The 21,627-nt window shown below is 39.8% G+C and overlaps 1 protein-coding gene across 1 annotated transcript in view; it reads left to right on the forward strand.

The window, feature by feature from the left end:
* nbas (NBAS subunit of NRZ tethering complex) overlaps positions 1-21,627 on the forward strand; it is a 221,937-nt gene that overhangs the window by 46,080 nt on the left and 154,230 nt on the right. The window contains exons 20-26 of the mRNA XM_042503247.2: positions 819-923; positions 2,682-2,818; positions 8,581-8,667; positions 10,223-10,376; positions 14,743-14,928; positions 18,146-18,319; positions 18,645-18,778. Coding sequence (XP_042359181.2) covers positions 819-923; positions 2,682-2,818; positions 8,581-8,667; positions 10,223-10,376; positions 14,743-14,928; positions 18,146-18,319; positions 18,645-18,778 — 977 coding nt within the window. The remainder of the gene's footprint in view (positions 1-818; positions 924-2,681; positions 2,819-8,580; positions 8,668-10,222; positions 10,377-14,742; positions 14,929-18,145; positions 18,320-18,644; positions 18,779-21,627) is intronic.

Below are 21,627 nucleotides of genomic sequence, written 5' to 3' on the forward strand. Positions count from 1 at the left end.
CATGCTTAAAGTTGAACTTTGACACTTCCAACCACTTAAAACTCTTAGATTTCAGATTTACGGTGAAAAATGTTAACACGTACGCCCTTTTTCATCCACCATACATCACAAACGAACGGGTCCATACTTCCTCCCGTGCAGGAGAGGAGAGATGAGATTTCACCCTGCTACATATTCAGACAGAGTGACGTCTTTCTCTTTATTCGGACATTGTCATGGTAACTGCAGCACTCGTCAGATTCCTTTTGCCCCAATCCATTTTCGCTGGCTGTCTATGAATATCATATTAGGGTTTTTATCATCCCGACTTTGGCTGGCTCTGTCTGCATACGGCCCATTCAAAGGCTATCCATCACACACACACACACACATCGACACAATGATGCACACACACACACACACTGGCAGAGAGGATGCTACAGAGATTTTATACACACAGACACACATAAATCCCTCTAAGCCAAAGGCCAGGACAACAAATGTTCCCTCCTGACATCCACGCACACTTCCACACTCTCATACCTTCCTCTGATGGCTCCACCTAAAAGGACAAGACAGCTGTATGTGAGGAAGTTAAATAGCATCTCTGTTGACTTTGTCTCTGTGCATTCATCTGCAGTCACATCTTCGCACTCACTCTTTTTCCCTCTCATCTGTGGTTTGACTTTCTACCCACTCACACTATTTTCTCTGGAAAGATAACCCTCTGCTTCACAAATGTCTTTTTATGAACCGCGGCTGTATTCCTCAATTCATCTCCTCTCTCTCTCTCTCTCTCTCGCTCTCTCTCTCTCTCTCTCTCGCTTTACACTCTCCAGGAGATACTTGGCGGTCCTCACGCAGCGGAGCAGAAATATGATGCCGAGTTCTTCAAGAAGTTCCGCAGTCAAAATATCGTTTTGTCAGCAAGAAACTACGCCAGGGTAACGTCACACTCTTGTGTTCTCTCGTTGTCTGACTTAATTTGGTTGTCTCAGCTGTCTGAATCTCCACTCCACTAATGTGATAAAACGCTCATGAAACAAAAGCAGTCTAATGCAACAGTCCTGCAATAAATCCCAGCCATAACCTTCATAAAGGTAAGATTTATTGCTGAATTGTTGTATTAGGCTGCATTAGTTTTGGCAAGTTTCAGCTAATAAACTGGCAACTCTGCGTTTCTCTGTATTTTCTACAAAAGTATTTCTGATTTGTTTCTTCTATCAAGTGTTAACACTGACATCACGGTTCACTTGGGTGCAGCCATTATGGAGGCTCTGGGATGTAGACGACATAATAGATTGCTCACTGATTGATTAAATTAAGCCGATTTTAGGTTGTCTACACCAGTGGTTCCTAACTGGTGGGTTGCGGTCCAAAAATGGGTCACAGGTCCACTCTGAAAGGATCACAAGTGATAAGCACATGGCTTTTATTTTAAAGTGTAGTTTCCTGCTGTAGATTGAATGATTTCTTTTTGAGAGAGAGAGAACAGAAACTATTTTATTGACCTGTTCTTGGTTTATTTGGCATGTTAACATGCTGTGCCTTTGCACTGGTCCTGAAGAACTAATAAGCATTTTTTTTAGAAGTCATCCCAAAAAAAATTAAAGGAAAAAAAAGACCAGTAATATATAAAGAAAAAAATGCTTGAAGTTTAAAAAAAATTATCCATAATTTAACAGGGCAAAAAATCACCAAAAATGTGGAGCGTGTGTTTTTTTGTTTAAAAAATTTTGGTGGTGATTTTTATTTTTTTTTTAGCCCCCAGTGTCCTCAAATCCTAGACACACTGCAGGTATTAAGTAATTGCACTTAAATCTTGCACGATATTTTATTTCATTGTGTTTTAAACCCACGTGCTATTTTAATTTTTTCAAATAAAATTGAAAATGTAATTTCTTTTATGTGCGGACCTTGAGCTAATGACTAAGGAAAAGTCTGGGCCCAGTAGCTGGACCAGTACAGAACCACTGGCCGACACCTCTTAAATGTTCAGGGTAACTTGTGGAAGCTGCCCTCTATTTCCTAACCTGACAAAGTGAACTACCTGGTATTTGATAAGATATATATATTATATATATATATAAAATGAGGTCCACACAATTTTTACAGAAACTCTAGAAGTTTTGTGCTACTGTAGTAGGCTCTGAGTTTTTTAGCTAAGAATGCAAGAAACAGCAGCTTTATATCAATAATTTTACATGCTATTACACTACAAAAGTAATAAGGAGTTGCTGTTTTTAACAGAAATGCGCAGACTACACTCATACGTCATTAAGCTTCTTGCCCTGGAGTTCATTTTGGCTAATCACAAACGCCTCCTGTCCACAGACATTTAGTCCCTGATTAGTAATAACTCTTGGTAGTACTCCAAATTCTTTTCCTGGTCTGACCAATTAGTGCAGCCAAAAATATGCCAATAACTGACCATTTAGAGCAACTAAAATGAAGAACAGATGCTAGTTCAGTTGCATTGTTTATATTCAGTATCTCCAAAATGACCGACTTCTGGATTGATGACATGCCTTGAAAAAACTCAATAATTTACCTCTTTAAAATTTACTGCTTTGTGTCAAATTATTAGCTTATGATTGACATGAATTGTATGCCTTTCCATTAATAACATAATGATATAAACTCAGTTCTTTTGATTTACTTAAAGGTTTCTGTTGCTGGATGATGTCTTTGTTTGTCTGCAGGAGAGTAACGTTCAAGCTTTGGACATCCTGTTTACATACCACGGAGCCGAGCTCCTCCAGCATCGACTGGCTATCCTAAACAACTTCCCAGAAACCACCTCTCCACACGAGTACACCATCCTGCTGCCTGAAGCCTGGTGAGACGCACACAAATACACACTCACTGAGTTGAATTACTTCCTAAAATGTGGACTAAATTGAATATCCTTTTTTTGTATTCAAAGCTTCAGAGGTTTTCTAATGACACTTTGAATGTCTGTGATCATAATTTATGACGTTATCACCCTAAAAAAAATCCTTGAACATAATCAGTTTGAATAAACTGAGTTATTAGATGAAGCAAGTAAAGTCTTCCTTTATTAGATTAACCTTTTTTTAATGGATAAATGTAAGTAATGGTGCTGTTAGATTGCTTCTAGACTGCCACATTAATACAGATGCATGCCTTTGTGTGCGGTGTGCAAGAGAGCATCAAGTTCTTCAGCCTTAGTGAAAATGCTGTTTTTGGGGGGCTAAATGCCAAAAAATATGGATTCAAGCAGAAAATATTTTGTGATACAAAAACATGTTGTGAATTTTGAAAATTATTTCATGGGGCTCCCAGTAGCTCACCCAGTATAGCAGGTGCCCCACGTACAGAGGCTGTGTCCAAGCAGCTGCAGCTGCTTCTGCGGGTCCAACTCCAGCCTGTGGCCCATGTCGTCCCCTCTCTCCGTCTTTCATGCTTAAGTTGTTCTATCCTAATAAAGGCAAAAAAAGCATATTCCCTTCATCGTTTTTTAATACATTTTGACTAATAGACTTTACTAGATAAATGTTTAGTCCAATACAAATAATATTTGTGTAGCCTATTTTATGCAGAAATGCAGTTTTTAATAGAGTTATTGGGCACGCAAAAATAAATAAATTGTGTAACATTCAAATATTGATTCACTATTTGAATGTCAATGTTATGAATGAAGCTTTGCACTATTCGGTGCAGCCCTAACTAAAATATTTCTAGTCTCTATGTCTCTATGTATAGTATTTTTCACTACACTATGGAACAAAAAAATAATTATTAATGGGGACAAATATTTATATTAAATATGAAAACACTTTAAAAGTACTTGGAAATACTTATTTTTAACATAAACGAATGCATATGTGCAGATCAGAATTGCTGTAAAAAAATATAAATGAGCATTTAAAAATGAAGCCGAACTGAAGAACTATTTTATACTTTTATCTATTTCTTAATTCCCTCTTTGCAACATTTCACTTCGTGTAAAAAAGAGAAAGCAACTGCAGTATGAAAATCCACGCATTACCTCAGGGACACACACCCTCTCTGATGTCTGGAAATCAACATTTACACCTCTCAGCATTGCACAAGTTGCTCATCTCACTGCATGTCAAATTAAAGATCACCTAAATCAGGAATCGCACCTCTAAGCATGCACTCGCAGGTCTTTCTCACTTCTTCTTTGTTCTCACTGTCAGAGAGCAGGAATCTTTCTTACACAGTATTAAGGGCACACACCGCGCCACAGAGGAGGGGCTGACATTGGCAAACACAAGAAAGACACTTAATTGCCGCTGAATTTATTTGCAAACAGAATTTAACACTCAAAGTGTTACTTTTACTCAAAGTAATACAGTACTTGCGGCAGTGGTTGCACTTGTTCCAGTTTTCTCACAGTTCGTGCTTTTGGATCGGAAGAACACTGACAGGGAGTGAGGATATGTGAGAGGAAGATGATGGAGGAGTGTTTGGGAGGTGAAGAAGTCATTTATCACCTCTTTTTATGGTTCACTAATAGAGGTGACAGACTGATGAGTGCAGCCAGCCATACATTTTGACTTTTTTGTTTCCTATAACTCCCTTTTTATGCCTCTGTGCCAGTGATAACCGAGGCCAGAGGAATTATGTTTTTTGGGTTGTCTGTCGCCCCTCTGTCCAGCTGTGAATGCAAGAACAACGCTTTGAGAGAATTTCTTTAAATTTTGCCCAAAAATTTAGCTGGACTCAATGATGAGCGGAAAAGATTTTGGTGGTCAAAGGCCAGAGGTCAAGGTCACTGTGACCCCGTCAGTCTCATTGTTGTGGATGATATATGACGATATCTCAATAACACCTTGAGGGAATTTCTTCAAATTTGGCACAAATGCTCAAGTAGAATCAAGAATGAACTGACTAGATCTTGGTGGTCATAGGTCAAGGTCACCATGAGCTTACATTGATCTCATTCTTGGGAATACTATATCTCAAGAACATCTTGAGAAAATTTCTTTGAATTTAACACAAACATTTGAAAGACTAAAGGATGAACTGATTAGATCTCGGCAGTCAGAGGTCAAGGTCACAGTGACCTTACATTCATCTGATTCTTGTGAATGTAATATCTCAAGAACACCTTGTGAGAGTTACTTCAAATTTGGCATTAACTTTTGAGTAGACTCAAGGATGAACTGATTAGATTTTGGTGGTCAAAGGTCAAGGTCCCCATGAACTTGCATTCATCTCACTCTTGTGAATGCAATATCTCAAGAAGACCTTGAGGGAATTTCTTCAAATTTGACCCAAAAATTTACTTGGACTCAACAATGAGCTGATTAGAATTTGGTGTTCAAAGGTCAAGGTCACTGAGACCTCTCATCGGCCTCACTTTCATATATAGAAAATCTGAAAATGGCCTGGTAGGAGTTTCCTCAAATTTGTCACAAACATCCACTTGGACTCAAGGATTAACTGATCAGAATCTAGTGGTCAAAGGTGACCTGACATGTTTTTTTCCCATAACTCAAGATCCTTGGGTGTCCACCTTGAAACTGTGCTGATTGTATAGATCCTCTGTGTGTGAAGCATCCATGTTTTCACAGAAATGGATGTAAACTGTGAGCCTAACTTTAATAATGCATGGAGGCATACAGAACTCGCCTTTTTTCTCTTTGTTTTCTCAGCCCTCCATTGATACTTCACATACTGTGCAATATGTCATGCAATACACCGAGTCGCTCTACTCATATTTATTATTTAACTTATACCTCCTCACCCATGTACATAGCTGTATATAAGTCTATTTTTATTTTTATTTCTATCTTTTTTATTCATATTCCTATTTCTATTTTTCTACCTATTTCGTACTTAATTCTGTAAAAAGCTTTTGTACTTTGCACTGAAGGAATGGAGAAGCTCTCCAATCTCGTTATACACTGTATAATGACAATAAAGAGCATTCTGATACATTCTCTGTGCTGAGTGTATTCATACAGTATACCACACAGAAATTTGTATGAGGAAAAACATGAACACAAGGCCAAAGTCCGCTGCAGTCATGAGCTACAAAACATACATGTATAGAAATTATTATACGGCTTCCTCCAACACACACACACACACACACACACACACACACACACACACACACACACACACACACACACACACACACCACTGCTCCCTTTTATTAGCCATGTCTGCGTTTGTATGGAGGTCAGGTGGCTGTGGCTCTGCAGTGAGCATCCATCATGGCTCTGCCGCTGTGGGGCAGTTTCTTATTTTCCCCAGCCTGTGAGCACCAACTGCTCCTCCCAACAGCGCGTCGCTCCTCCACTGCAGCAGACGGATTCGGCTCACGCCATCTGTTCGGAGCCCACTTGCTATATACTAAACTCTTGCTTCACTGAGAGGGGAGAAAATATCCTCCTGTAATATTGATCAGATCTGCAAAAGGGACGCGTGGAAGAACGCAGATATTTTGTTGGAAACTTCGCCCCTACCGTGAAACACGGTCGGCCTGGTGGAAATAAAAATAAACTGCAGCTCCAAGTTTGCTCCGCATCTCCATTTTCCTCCCGTCCCGCTTCCCTGCCTCTCTCAGGCTGACGTGAAGTAGATTAGGAGAGCGGGCACAGAATAATTCATTCCTCCCATCGATATCCGAGCTCTCACACCAATATTTACTCTCCACCCTCTAACCTGGCTGTCTTTAATGAGAAAAGAGGACCGGGGAGTTGAGAAACGACAGAAAAAAAGGAGGCTCACTTCTGTGGGCACTTTAGAAGAAGAAGCGAGACTTCTCGATCTCTGTCATCTCAGTGTTTAAACTCCAATCTGAATGGATGAACTTGTGCCGGAGCGTTGGTAAAAATCTTCCTACTTTTTGTACGTTGATATAAATCACACCCGCTTGCTCGGACACATCTTATGTATTTTGTGATTGGATAGAATTTATGGCCGTGTTAAAAAACTGCTGCATCTCGTGTGCACTCGGCCTTTAACTGCACCAAAGCTATAGATGATTTGTAGCTGGCGCTATCTCCTTGAGTTTTACAGCAACAGTACATATTTTTCTGTCCACAGACAAATAGATAACAAGAAGGAATGCATTAATCCCAGAATAAGATATAAAACAGCTTCTGTTCACCCATAGTATGTGTGCATGCATTCATATACTCCTCTGAATGTGTGTGTCCAAGTGTCTGAGTCTTGTCAGCGCTGACATCTGAGGTTACAGAGTCATCCCTCACTTTGGTTTCTTTTCTTGTGTGTTCCCTATTTATCTTCCTCAGACCTGTCACACTCAAGGAGACCTGGAAAAAGTAAAGCTTAGTACCAACATGGCGTTTAGAAAATAAAAGTCCTGACTATTTACAACCGAGGCACGACTCAAACTCTTCTCCAAAGTTCTTTGAATTGTTTATTGCTTTGCTTTTTTTTTTTTTTTTCCCCACCCGATCTTTCCTTATTATGCTCTGCAGGTTCCATTTCCCATATGTTGCCACCTTCCACCACAGTTTTTCCTGTATTTTATGACCATGTTTAGTTTTGAGACAGTAAATGTCTTTGCTGATTTATCAGGCGCCATTATAGGCGGATAGCTGGGGTGTGGTGCGGTTTATTATTTGACTCTTGGCTAGTCATTGGTCTCTATTTGGATTTGCTCATGAGCATTTTTTGCCCTTAAACAGATCCCTCTTCCTTGAATTTAATGTTTCTCTCCTTTTTCCCCCCTCTATGTCTCATTCTGCCTTTGCCTCTTTCTCTCTTTTTGAAGAAAACTAATCTTGGATTTGCATTTGCATAGCGCTTTTTTAGTCTTATGACCACTCAAACTGCTTTTATGCTACGTCACATTTACACTAACATTCATACAGTCGTGACTGAGGCTACCGTACAAAGTGCCACAAGGTGTTCACACGCACTCACAAGCAATTTGGGGTTTAGTATCTTGATGTTACCCGCTCTGCGTCCTGAGTCACAGCCACCGCCCCTTGTGTTCATCCCAGATCAGAAAATAAAATAATGATGGAAAAACATTGCACAGGGTGTCCCTTGACCTCTGACCTCAAGATATCTGAATGAAAATGGCTTCTGTGGGTACCCATGAGTCTCCCCTTTACAGACATGCCCACTTTATGCCAGTCCCTTGCAGTTTTGTTGCTGTCATTTATGGACTTCAAAACTGTTTTGAAATGGAAAATAATGGAATTGAAAACGTGATTGAAGAATGTGATTAATCTTGATTAACTATAGAAATTCTGCAATCGTTTGCAATTAAAAAATGAATAATTTGACAGCCTTAATTAAGAATTTAGCTTTCAGAATATTGCTTGTGTTCCTGTACCCAGTATTTTAGATTTTAATGTTCATCATTTATCATTACTGTCATTTGTGTCCTAATTTGAATTTGTGATTTTTTTTTGTTTTTTTCTTCTACCTAGTATGCACCACTGGTGTTGGCACAGTTGCTTTTTCTTTATGCTTTGGAATGACGACTTGGTTAAACAATTATACATATACCTCACACTTACCCTTAAGACCCTTTCTTATTGCTAAAGCTTTAAAAAAATAATATTTTTGTTCATTTTCTCACGTTTATTTGCCTCTATCTGCTTCTTTCCTTTACTCTCTCAGCCTTGACGACAGCGGTGAGTTGATGTTGATTCCATGGGACGAGCAGAGACACAGAGAGATGGACTGGTGCGAGGCGGAGGAGTGCAGGTAAACAGTGAACATCACCTCTGACATAAACGTTATCACGTTCCACACCAAGCGTTGTAATAATAACGTGGGCAATACTTTAGCTCAGCTGATATCACAGTAAAATCTCTCCATACCCGTGATAACAAAGCCTCTCACAGCGTAGAATTGTTAAAATTCATGCTCCATACAGGCCAGATGCTTGTGCTGGCATCATTATGGAAAACAAAACATGACATCCTATTATCTAAATGTGAAACAGAACCATAACAAACTAATACCAAATCTTGTTGCACTGCCAATTTATGCCGTTTGCTTGCTTCAGTGGGGAGGCCAGCTTCATTTACAATTTCATTTAGCAAGCTCGTTTTATTGCTCTTTGGTGTAGAGTCATAATATCAGTTGGCTATTGTGGTGTGCTTGGCTGCGGACTGCAGGGTGAAATTTTGATACTGTGATTGTGTGATGGCAGCAGCAATGTTCAGGACTGTGTTTATGACACCCACGCTCCCTCATTTGCAATGATATATCCCCATTCTTCCCATTGTTCTCTCTTCTGTTCATGTTTGCTCTCCCTTCTCTCTCTAAACCTTTATCCTCCTCCTGAAAGGATGACTGCAGTGATACGAATGTTTTTTTGTATTCTCAACAAATCCAATAAGAGGGGTAGCTGTCTCTTTTTATTCACCATACATGTGTTTGCATTCCTGGTAAATGCAGGGTACGAACAGTCATGAAATGCCTGGAAAAGTCATGGAATTTGAAAAAGCTATTTCCATGCCTGCAAAAGTTTTGTAAAAGTAATCATATACCCTGAAGGTTTTGGAAAAACCCTGGAATTCTTTTTTAAAAACCTTTATAATAATGACTGTTGAAATTTGATAATCCAGTGATAATTTTTGTTTTTATTGTTTTTTGGTTGTGATAAATGGTGTCATTTCTTGATGTTTTTTTTATATATATATATATATATATATATATATATATATATATATATATATATATATATATATATATATATATATATATATATATATATATATATGTATGTATATATATATATCAAAAATGCATTTTTTAAAATATTGCTACAAAATTGGAAAAGGTGACCTTTTTTTCCTGACCTTTCTTTTCTTTTTTAAAAAAACATGCCTGCAGCCATTTAAAGAGCCATTTAAAGTTCTTTGCCCCTCCCCTAAAGCCAAAATAAAAAAAACAAAAGTTCCTCCCTAGAGATTAAAAAAATATTTTACATCCTTCCACCTTTTTGCACCAACTCCTCGACCCATATTAATATCAAACAGTCCTAAAGTTATTTTAAATATTCAGCTCTAATTCTTTTCTGAATACATTATTTTTTAAAATACATTTTATTTGAAAGAGCTTTTATATAGTAATGAAAAAGAACTGATGAGTATTGATGATTGTTTCAGAGGATTTTTGGTCTTGAAAAATTTGCCCCAAACTCATGGAAAAGTCATGGAAATCGATTGATAGAAATATGTATGAACCCTGCAAATAAATCAAGCAACACTCGCATGCATCTCCCTCCTCTCTCCCTGCATGTCCTCCTCAGAGCGATGCTGGACCAGAACTTGTTTGACGATGACAGCTTCCTGTATGAGGAGGCCCCAGAGCTGCTGAGGTTCCGCACAGCCACGGCGTCCATCGAGCTGCTGACCGACTGGTACCAAAGCAGAGCCAAAGATATCGACTCCTGCTCCAGACAGGTGGGAACACTTTATGTCGTTGCAGGTTCCCAGCTGTGGCTACAAATATAAACAGTGCCGACATCTGACTGCATCAGGAGAATTTAAGTATCAGACAGCTGATTGACAAAAAAGATGCTTTACCCAAGAAGGGTTTTGGCTTTCAACAGGTCTCACCAACCTTTGTAGGAATTCAGCTACACAATGACCATTTGTTTTTCAATTACTCACTCACTTTTGCTGTTGTTTACCCTTTGAAACCTGAAAAAATTTGCTTGATTTCTTTTGAAAATATGGGAAGAGGGCAATGAGGAATGTCTCCAAAATTTGCAAGAAATTGTTAAAAAGAAAAAGAAAAGTAGAAGAAAGAAGAGTAATGTTAAAAGAAGGAAATGGCCTCTGTTTAAAAAGTAAGAACAGTTCTGTAGCATGATATTTAATACAAAATTATGATAATTGTGTATGTATATAGTTTTCTAAATTCACTAATTTCAGCTTTTTGGCAAGTTGCTCATTGCCTTTTTGTTCCTATGTTTTCAAATTTCCTTGGGGTTTAAAATTTTAAATACTTGTGAAAGGTGTCTGAACACAGCACAAGAAAACTGATGTCGATCCAGGTTTCAAAGGGTTAAACTTTGATTCCTATGACTTCAATTCGTCAAGAAATGTATCCGTTTTTGGTTTCTTCCTCAACCATTCAGACGTGCGAGAAAAACAGTTTCCTTTACAAATTCAACTAAACACGGGTTAAGTTATTGTTAAACAAATGACCTTTTGGGGGTGAAGTATTCCTTTTAGGTGAAACATTTTTCACACTCTGCAAAAGTTTTCGTCTCCTTGATTCGAACTCAGGACAGCAGCAGAAAAGAAATAATAGAAGTCACACAATTGGGAAGATAATTGCACACTTCTTTTTCATGATTGGGGCAGGAAAATGTGACAAGCTCGGATTCAGACTGCAAAAGAGACGTTGCCAACCTCTATCAGTCAAGGTCACTTTGATCCTTTCTGTGACAGCCATTAGCATATTGGCCATATGGACTTCTAATGAAGAGTAACCAAAGCTTCTGTCATCTGCGTTCTGTCGCTGTAACTGAAAAATAGGACTTGATAGGACTTGTTTAGCGGAGTAATGGGATGTAACCGCTGGAGCTGCCCACTCTCCACCCACACCATCCACACGGCAGCCCCGTCCCCCTCTTTACCTCCTTCACAGTGATGGATCAAGGTTGTCACAGCGCTCTCTTTGTCTTTGTGAAATGTCTAACTAGGGTGCAGTCATATCTTTCCCCCTCATTTCTTCATTTCATGCCTTTCACTGGGTGTATGGAGGGGTGGGGGAGAAGGGATTTGGGGGTCCATTGCTCATTTTTGAAGACACTTGGGGAATTCTGCTTTTCATTTTCCACTCATAGAGAAATAAAAGAGAGTAACAGGAAGTCTCTGTTAATCTCTAGGAATCACGCTCGCTCTCTCTTTCATTCTCTCCCTTCCTTTTTAATGTGACCTGATCCCCCTCTGCTCTCTCACACGTTACTCCAAGAGCCTCTTGGGATCATCCCAAACTCGCGTGTCTCTTGCGCTTTTTCACAGACGTAACAGCGAGAGACACTGGAACATCTCTGCCGAGCTTCCTTTTTCCTCTTCTTTCTGCCCTCCTTACTTTTTTTATCTCATTTGTTCTCTCTTGTTTGCACCCTCCTCCCATCGCTCATCTGGCCGTGTTTATGCTTGGGAGAGCGTTTTAATGGAGGAAAATGGGGTTTGATTAAAAGGAGCCACATCAGAGGAAGCTGGAGTGTTTTAAACCAGTCACAGAGCCACAGGAAGCGAGGCACTGAATGGGAAGATTGACAAGATGACTCAGAGGAAGAGAGAGAGAGAGATGGCTTGGAAAAAGCAGAGAATGGAAGTGCAACAAGAAGAAAAAAGGGGAGATAAATGCTGGGCCAATGCGACATTTCTTGTTATAATAGAGTGTATTACAAACAGAAATAGGGGAGGACAGATGCTGAGGTAAAAAAGGAAAGCAATCTCATGGAGAGAGCTGTCTCTGGGAACGAAAAAATCACAGGTTATAAGGGGGTGAAAGGGTAGAAATAAAGGATATTAAAGACAAGTGTTGTTTGGAACACTGTTGGCAACAAAATGACACAAAATGAGAGGGTGGCTGCGGGAGGCAGACTGAAACAGGGGAGACAGGCATACAGAGAAGGCAAAGGGCCAGATTCAGAGTTCAAGAGGAGGCCAGGCATGGTGTTCTCGCAAGAGGTGGGAAGCAGAATTATGTTTGAAAGAAAGGGCCGATATAGGACAGGGAGGAGAGACAAAGGAGGATCAAATTGAGTTGGAAAATTAAACTGAAGAGTCGGTGAAATCTGGCGAGAGAGGGAGACGGCGCAGAGAGAGTGAGACAGAGGACACACGTCGTGTTACACGGTGCGGAGAATGATGAGGGGAGGGCATGGAGACGAGGTGGTAATTAAAAAGTGTGAGATTTTAACATCTGAATTGTCTGTGGTGAGCTGGGGAGTGTTTCTCTGGAGAGCAGGGAAAGAGAGAAGGAGGGAGGGGTGGAGGGAACGGGGAGGATCTTTACTCACAGTTAGATCAATAGACTTCTCTCTCTTGTTGTATCTAATTGCTCAGGCTCTGACTCAAGGTGATTTGGGTTTTCTCTCCTTCCGCGTGTGTGCATTTTTACAAATGAAGGCGTGCAATTATTTATTCAGCGAGAAATGTGTCGAGATCAGCTCAAGATGACAAGGTGTTGCAGGCCCGGCATGCATTTACTTGTGCTCGTGCACAAGCGAGATGCTGCGCTAACCACTGTGCCAAAGGGCTCTTCTTCTCTCAAAGGTAGAGAGAAAGCAATCATCACTACAGGGCCCAGCGGCATCTGCTATTGATGTGCTAGCGTCCACAGGTGGCTGAGCATCGATTGGCCGGGCGCGCTGCCAGCATATAGGTGGTCGGATATCGATTAGTTGCTCTTCTGGATGGGATTTTATTGATTAGAGTAGCAGGAAGCCCAAATCTTCCCTCTTTTATTGTCAAAAGACTAATGATTGGATATTAGTAATGACTGACTGGTATTATTTAGTCTGGAATTAGCTGGGATATTGTTGTTTTTGTTCACGTCCCGGTTCAGCGACCTCAGCAACAGTTTTTCAACGACATGGCACCCGTGCTCTAAACAGCCTCTTTAGTCACCTGCTGTGCAAGTTCTTTGACTGGGTTAATCGCATTGTAACAAGGCGGAAAGGTACACAGCACAAGATTCAAGTATAGGTAGCAGTGTCACAACATACCAATACTGACAGTAATCATGGGATTTAGAAATGTTATACTGATATCATGTCAGTTATACACATATAATACAAATTTAGTGTAAATATTTTAGCGCCTTTTTTTCCCACAAATTCGTGGCGGCCACCACGATTAAAACATCTGCCGCCACACCCCGTCGTTAGCTACAGCAACATATAAATTCAAATGCTGTGGGAAACACTCTAAATCATTTAACATTTTATCTCTTAAACTGTATTCCTATATCTAGGGCTGCCAAAATATCAGAATTTCACCACACAGTTCACTATATACAGGGCCAAAAGAGTTTGGGATAATTATATTATTACAACATCTAAAAATTTTGAAAAACAAAACAAAACAAAATGCTATCAGGAAAATTCATATTTAACTTCTTTGATTGTGCTTTTTTGGGTAAGTGACAAGTGCCTGGCAAATTACGCTCAAAATATGAATGCATGGAGCTGGAGAGAGAGTCTATAACCATTATTATATTAAACCGTACAAAAAGAGCAATAACATTTACTAGTTAGTTAAAGGGAGAGTGCTATACATCTACTAGATGGATTGGCAATACATTTTGGTAAAGATGTTCATGTTCCCCAGAGGATAAAGCCTTCTCGCTTGATCTCCTGACTTTTCCTCTATCAGCACCACCAGGTTATGCTTCAGCATGAAATATTTTGACAACAATTGGATGGATATTGATACATTGTCCTGTTCATATTTATGGTCTTTGTGAACTTTTGTGATCCCCTGACGTTTCATCTAGCATCTTTATCATAATGTCAGTTTGGCCAGTACATTGCTTTGTTCATTATATAAAAGTTTACAATAAGCACTTTGGCCCCACAGAATTACGAGCATGGCTGGAGACTCATGACTCAGCACAATAAACACCAGAGAATTACATAATGTCATGGTATCATCGATTTATAGAGAGGCTGACCAGCTGGATACTCTCCTACAAATGCCTATAACAAAATAAGAAAGATGTAAATGCTTCACACTGACTGTTCAGCATTTTTTTGTGCTTTTCCCCCCTCCTCCTTCATTGTCATTTCGTTGTGTCCACCAGGTGGACTGCGCCCTGTCGCTGGTGCGTCTGGCGAAGGAGCGGGAAATCCCTGGGCTGGAGCTCTTGTGTGATGACTTGGTCACCATGGAAACACTCGTATATGAGACATCATGTGAATTGAATCTGACATTCAAAGATTTGCAGCAGCTAAGTGACATCGACAAGCTCCGCCTGCTCATGAAAAATGTAAGTGACCTAATTTACATTTCACATTCTTTCCATAATATGCTTTGAAATCAGTAATGGGTTTGAAATGTATTTCTTCATATGGTTATATTAATGACAAGAGTCTGAATTGATGTTTTTTTTTTGAGGCATGTGCTGATGTAGCATTATCTGAGCCAAAGTGATGTTAGGTATGAAAGATCATCCTGCTTCTGAAATAAAACCGTCCCTCTCTACACTCTCAAAACACGATGGCCATGGAGATGTGTCATTGTTATTATTAGTTTTGCATCTTTACATATATTGAAGCATATTTCTTTAAAAGCATTTTCACAGTTTCTCCCAAACCGCTTTTGGAAATGAATAAATGTATCTTGTTTTTAAAAGGCAGTCTCTCCTGACAAAAATATTGCTGACCCCACTTTCCACGGTGTTAAATGTGCATTTCCCAGCATGCTGCTTTTTCTAGTTCAGCGATTCTCAACCAGGGGTCCTTTAGGGAGCTCCAGGGGGTCCTCAAAAAAATGAGTAACAGATTATTTTCACTATTTTATTCACTATAAAAGAGAACCCAATGTGAATAAGGATGCTTTTCATTATACTGGCTCAGTGGTTCTCAACATTTTTCATTTTTAGAACCCCAAAATTTATACACATAAGGTCCCAGAATCTGATTTCATAAGATTTCATGACAGGGGCCTCCATCTGAGAGATTTTGGTTGCTGTTTTGATCAAGACCTGAGTTCTATAGTTGTACTACTACAGTACTACACACCTACACTTGAGGAGATAACAGTGAAGAAAGTGAAGCCTATGATTATAAATAGTCACTCATATGATGCCCCTTTCCCACTGCACAAAAAAACTCACTTACACCCACTAAGATCTGGCTTAATTTTATTTAGTAGGAAAGGTTACAATTGGCTTGCACTCTCAGGTCAAATGACTCTGCAGTAGTCGTGGGTATTTATCAGCTCCAGCTCTGATCTGCTTCCATTGGCAGTGATGGAAACATAACACCCGGGTGGATGTGCTAATTTTTGCACCTTTGCGGGCACAATGCAATGATGGACCAGCAGAAAATACTGTCCGCCTCCGCCCGAGCAGCACTTGAACATTGTTCCAAATTGAGTGGGCACTGAGTCTGAGAAACAGACTACATAAATTATATAAAAAAGAAGTAACCATTGTAACATTTTCAATGGTCTCCATGCTGCTTTCTACTTTTTAAAACCTGTTTTCTGGCCCGTCAGTGAGAATATGAAACACCAGGGAAAAGAAAATAACACAAAATGGTGAACTTGTCTGCTGCAGAGCTGTGAACACAGCAATGAGAAAACAGACTGTCACCTATTTTTAGTGTGTATTTTGTATTTAAAAAAAAAACATGTTTCAAAGGCAGGTTTTCTTTAAAAAACTGTCAATTTATTTTTATCACTGGCGTTTTTTTCCTATAAATTTTTTGATGGAAAATAAATTAAATGAATGATGATGATAAACTTTGGTGATTTTTCCTTGACACATAAAAAGTTGAGAATCACTGATCTAGTTTAAAGTTTGGGGTTTTAATTGTTAGTAAAAAATGAAAGTGCTTGCTTTAATTTCTCTGCAATTACATTTGATTTTACAGTTCCAGAGTGTGATTTAAATCCTTTATTGATGCTTAAAATAACATTATGTCTGCTAATTGAACCTTAAATAGGCAACTAAGCAAACAGTAGTAAGTACATAATTTAAACCTTTTTTTTAAAACGATCTTATGGTAAATCAGTTTCTTTTAACTCTTGAAATGACATTTGACAACACAAATTTTTCATCCAACAACAGCAAGACACTGACTGTATGAAAGCTACAGTGTAGCAGGTACTACAGTTACAAGGCCCCTTTGGAGTACATAATGTGAGCTGTCCTCTAAATTGTAGCTAATAACTGCCAGCTTTAGCCTGCGAGGACCACTGCCAGTAGGATCTGCCACACAGGCAGGCAGCCAGCAAATGTTGTTGACTGCACTAACACATGCTCTTTGACTGGTACTCCCTTTGGGTGCTGTATGAGTGTATATGTGTGTGTGTGAGTGTTTACCAAACTTGCCTCGATTAAATCTCCCTCTTTGCCTGCGTCTGATGTCTTCCTTTATCAGAGACACCGTACAGCAAAGTGAAATGTTTGCATGTGGGTGTGCAAGTTTGCATTTAGCGTCTGAATATTTTTTGACTCTAATATCTCCTGTGGAAAAAAAATGTGCTGCATGATCTCTTATCTGTATATCCTGAGTCAGAGCTGTCGTGAGGTGGGTGCGAGGCCCTGCACGAACTTGACATGCATCTGCCTAAATCACAGCACAACCCACATACTGTAACTATTATTGTTCAAGTTCAGGTTTAATTGCATGACATGATTTCATTTAAATGCAGTCTTGAGTGCCTTGCAGGGATCTTAAAACATAAATCTATTTTTGAACAAGAAAGAATTTATTTCCTCTGTGGCAGCAACGTATAATATTAACAAGTATATGACATTTGGCTAATGGTGCGCTGCACTGAACTGGGAAATTGGAATGACCAAGTTCCCAATCGCAAATTTTACCTGACATGCCCTCTTAAGTTGGATTTCTGATTCAAAGGAACTTCACCAACCGCAAACTCAAAATCCAATACGACTGCTGTTTACAACAATAAAGCTGAAGTAATATACTCTTTATTAGCAATTCTGTCGTATTTTTGTCTCATTGACCCTTTGAAACCTGAGCACATTGGCTTCATTTTTTCAAAAACATGGAAAGTGGGTAATGAGCAACAAAAGAAGAAATTACCCCAAATTTAGCAAGATATTATTACAAAATACAAGAAAATTACCCGAAAATAATATATATTAAAAATAAATAAAAATAAAACCCCAGAACAAAACAAAAATGTAAAACAGCAATGAGAAAATTACCTGGGAAAAGTGCTTTAAAAAAATTTGGATTTTAAATTATGATAAATTTTCCCAAGCTTTTTTCATTTTCCCTTGACATTTTTCTCATGCTTTTTAAACATAATTTTCCAGATCAAATGAATTCTTGCAATTTGTGAAACATTTCTCAGCAAGCTGCTTATTGCCTGTTTGAGGGAAATTACACATATTTGCTCACAGTTTGATGGTTTAAGTACTTGAAAAAAGGCATTTGAAAGCAGCACAAGAAAAGTGACATTGTTCCAGGTTTCAATGGATTAAGTAAATGTCCTTCTATCACCAGTCCAGCACGGAGCGCTATGTGAAAGACGCCTTCCAGTGGATGGTGCCGTTCCTGCACCGCTGTGAGGGACAGAAAGAGGGCGCTGCCAAAGCTCTGCTCACAGACTACCTGGTCGGCCTGGCCCAGCAAGACCTCACCCTGCCCCTCATCATCTTCCAGCACTCCAAACCTGACGTAAGTACTCGAACGCATACAAACACGAGTGTCGGGGGCGTCACACTTGGCCAGGCATAACACACACACTGTGCCTCTGACTGTTTGTGCCATGTCAGGGCCGGTGTTGTACTCCTGCGCTGTAAATGTTATATTTATGATCTCATAAGGGCACAGCCAAGGACATGTCTCCTGGCTATTAGAAAACATGCACCACACACACACACACAAACACTCATCGGGAAGAAACTACTCAAATTGATACAGAGCCTTGGTGTTTACGTGCAGAAAGACTACAGGCCAGTCACGCCTCGATACACACACACTGACCTCTCCTCTCCTCTAGTGCCAGCAGAAGATCATCGGGGACCCTGACCAGCTGATGGCGGTTGCTCTCGAGTGCATCTACAGCTGTGAGAGAGATGACCAGCTCAGCCTCTGTTATGACATCCTGGAGTGTCTGCCGCAGAGGGGCTACGGGTCAGACACACAAACACACACTTATGGAACATGTTTAAAGTGATTCACACTGGAGATTGTTTTGTACTTTTAGTACACAGAAGGTACCAGAGTGCATAAAACACCGTCAAAATAGAGCTTGTTTATCAAAAAAGCGCAGGTGAAGGAGACCCCGCACCCCCGACAGAGATCCTAGCTCAACCCTAAAATTCAAGCAATGTCCTAAAATCTGTCCTTGATTCTAGAAATGTCCTAAAATCATAGAAACTTGCTAAAATCCTAGAAATCTCCTAATATTAAAGTAACACCCTAAATCCTAGAAATCCTAGAAATTTCCTAAAATCTTTAAAATGTCCTAATTTCTAGAAATGTTCTAAATCCTAGAAACATGTTTGGGACTGCTGCAACTGGCCCCTGGCCTCCTGATATTTTTCTGTTTCTCTGCCTTAGAGACAATAACAACTCCCCACTCCCCGAGTTCTTTACATAGAAATCAGTCCACAGGCTGTTACAGGCAGCTGAGGGAAAGTTACATACAGAACCTTTAATGTAAACCATGATAAAGATAGTCATGAGGTCCATTACCTCATACATAAGAATACATCAGTTCCACCCCTCCCACCTCTTTCCTCTCCTTCCACCTTTCCGCCTCTCTCCCAGGGCCCATCAATAAACCTAACTACCACCTCTGTTTCCGCTTCCCTCCCTTTGCACCTTTTCTTTTCCTCCTACTTCTCTCTCTCCGTCTTTCATGCTTTACTCTGACTCTAAGGAGCCATCAGTTAGCCTGGCTACAGTCTGTACAATATTTCCCACCTCCTGCTATTGCTGTCTCTGCCGCTCTCTCTCCCCCACCTCTTCTGTAACACATTTTATTTCATATGGCAGGAGGGCCCGTCCTTTAAGTCTCCCACGAGGCTGTGTGGGTACAGTATGCAGTGCATTTGAAGGAGAGTGAGTGATACAGTAATAAAAGAATGAGAGGTAAAAAGCAACAAAGAGAAAATTGTTGATAAAAATGGACCTGCAGAGTGTCTTAGTACTTTAAATGAATTAAAAGGACTCAATCATAAATGGATTATCCATCCTGTGTGCACCTTAATTGGAAAATTGAATTACTACTACAAGTAGTGCTGTGATTTTTTTCTTCTCAGCAGCTGGCTGCAATGAAGCAACCATACATTTTAACAATGGCATCTTTTGCCCTTTTCAACAGGCTCACGTAGCTCGCTTTGGCTGCGCCGCGGTGGTCTGTGCTGTGATTTTATGCTTTTCCACTGCACACTCCCAGCAGGGAATAACTGCAATGAAACAAGATATTATGGTTCGCCTTAGGAGCAGGGCCGCTCTCAACCAAGGTGTATTATTGTACTAAACCGAACAAGTCAAGTGCAGGTGACTAAAGGTGCATTAGTGTCTTGCTATGCAGCTCAAAACAATTAGTAAAGTCAGCAACTGGCGTCTAATAAATTGGTGGTTATTACTAGGGGTATAAATCACAACTTTCATCACCATATGATGTATATCAGTTCTTATATCAGTTCCTATATTATATCAGATAAAGAGCTTCTAGATGACAAATTTGGAAGAAGAGGTAGAAATAAGAGCAGAGGTGGACATGGAGTAAAATGTTTTTAGTGATCTGATTCATTTCAAGAAAGGAGGTGCAGTTTATCACACTAAACTAATTTTTAGACTCAGATGTTGCAGCACCACTTGGATTTTCAGTTAGTTTTGATGTTATAATTCTTAAAGGGACAGTTGTCCCAAAAATTAAACATGCATGTTTTTTTATTTTATCTCACCTGTAGTGCTATTTATCAATCTAGAATCAATCTAGTTTGTATTGGTTTGAGATGCTGCGTGTTGGAGATATTTTTCATTATACTGGAGAGAAGGAAGACATCTCTATCTCTTTATTTTTGGGGTGAACTGTACCTTTGAGGCACAGTTGATCTAGACACTCCACCAAAACAGGCACCTCGATTATTCAATGCTATTAAGATTTATTCTCCCATTAGTCGTTTAATACTGCAGTTTAGCATTTGAGCGTATTAACTTCTCAAAACAGGGTCTTACTGTATATAATACTCATACATGTTTCTTCTTAAATCAGCACATTTCATACTAAGCATTTCACTTTCCCAGACAGGCCTCTTTTCTGCGGTGTTTGGATTAGCATTGCTGCAAGGCTCTGCTGTATATGCTCTGCCTTCGGCTTCACATTTCTCCCAGGAGTGATTTCTCTGACTTGCTAATCTCCAAAATTGCCATCCCAGCGTAGAATATTACAGAAATGCGAGCTAGGAGAGAAACCACGACTTAGTAGTTTCAACCCAATTTTCTTTTTTTTAAATATTTTTTTGTGTGTGAGACAGCTTAATTAGGTCTAAGTCTGCTCAGAAGAATGTGATGTGCATTCACCCTAAGAGAGTGGGGAATGCGGAAATGGGCAGGGGATTAGATGGTGAGGGAGGGAGAGAAACAGAACGAGGGAGAAGAGGATATTAAAAAGAGGAAGAGCAAGAAGGAGGTGGAGCTGCAGAGACGGCCGGAGCACAAGACGAGAAACAGATTGAGAGGTTAAGATTTTTCTGAGTGTGAGAACAAAGACATGGTGTGCTCACAAACACACACACACACACACTCACACACTCACTGACGCACACACACTGACGCACTAACGGAAGGTTGTTTCATCAGGGTCAGTACTCTAGTGGCGGACAGGCCAGTCTGACCCAGAATCCTTTGCCTCAAGGCAAAGCATCATGGGGTTTTATTTTTAGTGGGGAATCAGTGCAACCTCACAGTGGTAGGCCACACACACACACACACACCCACACATAGAGCACGCCGTGTACACAGAAGAA

Source organism: Plectropomus leopardus, chromosome 16 (genome assembly GCF_026936395.1).
Source record: "Plectropomus leopardus strain MGB_pleo_1.0 chromosome 16, ASM2693639v1, whole genome shotgun sequence".
Taxonomy (NCBI): Eukaryota; Metazoa; Chordata; class Actinopteri; order Perciformes; family Serranidae; genus Plectropomus; species Plectropomus leopardus.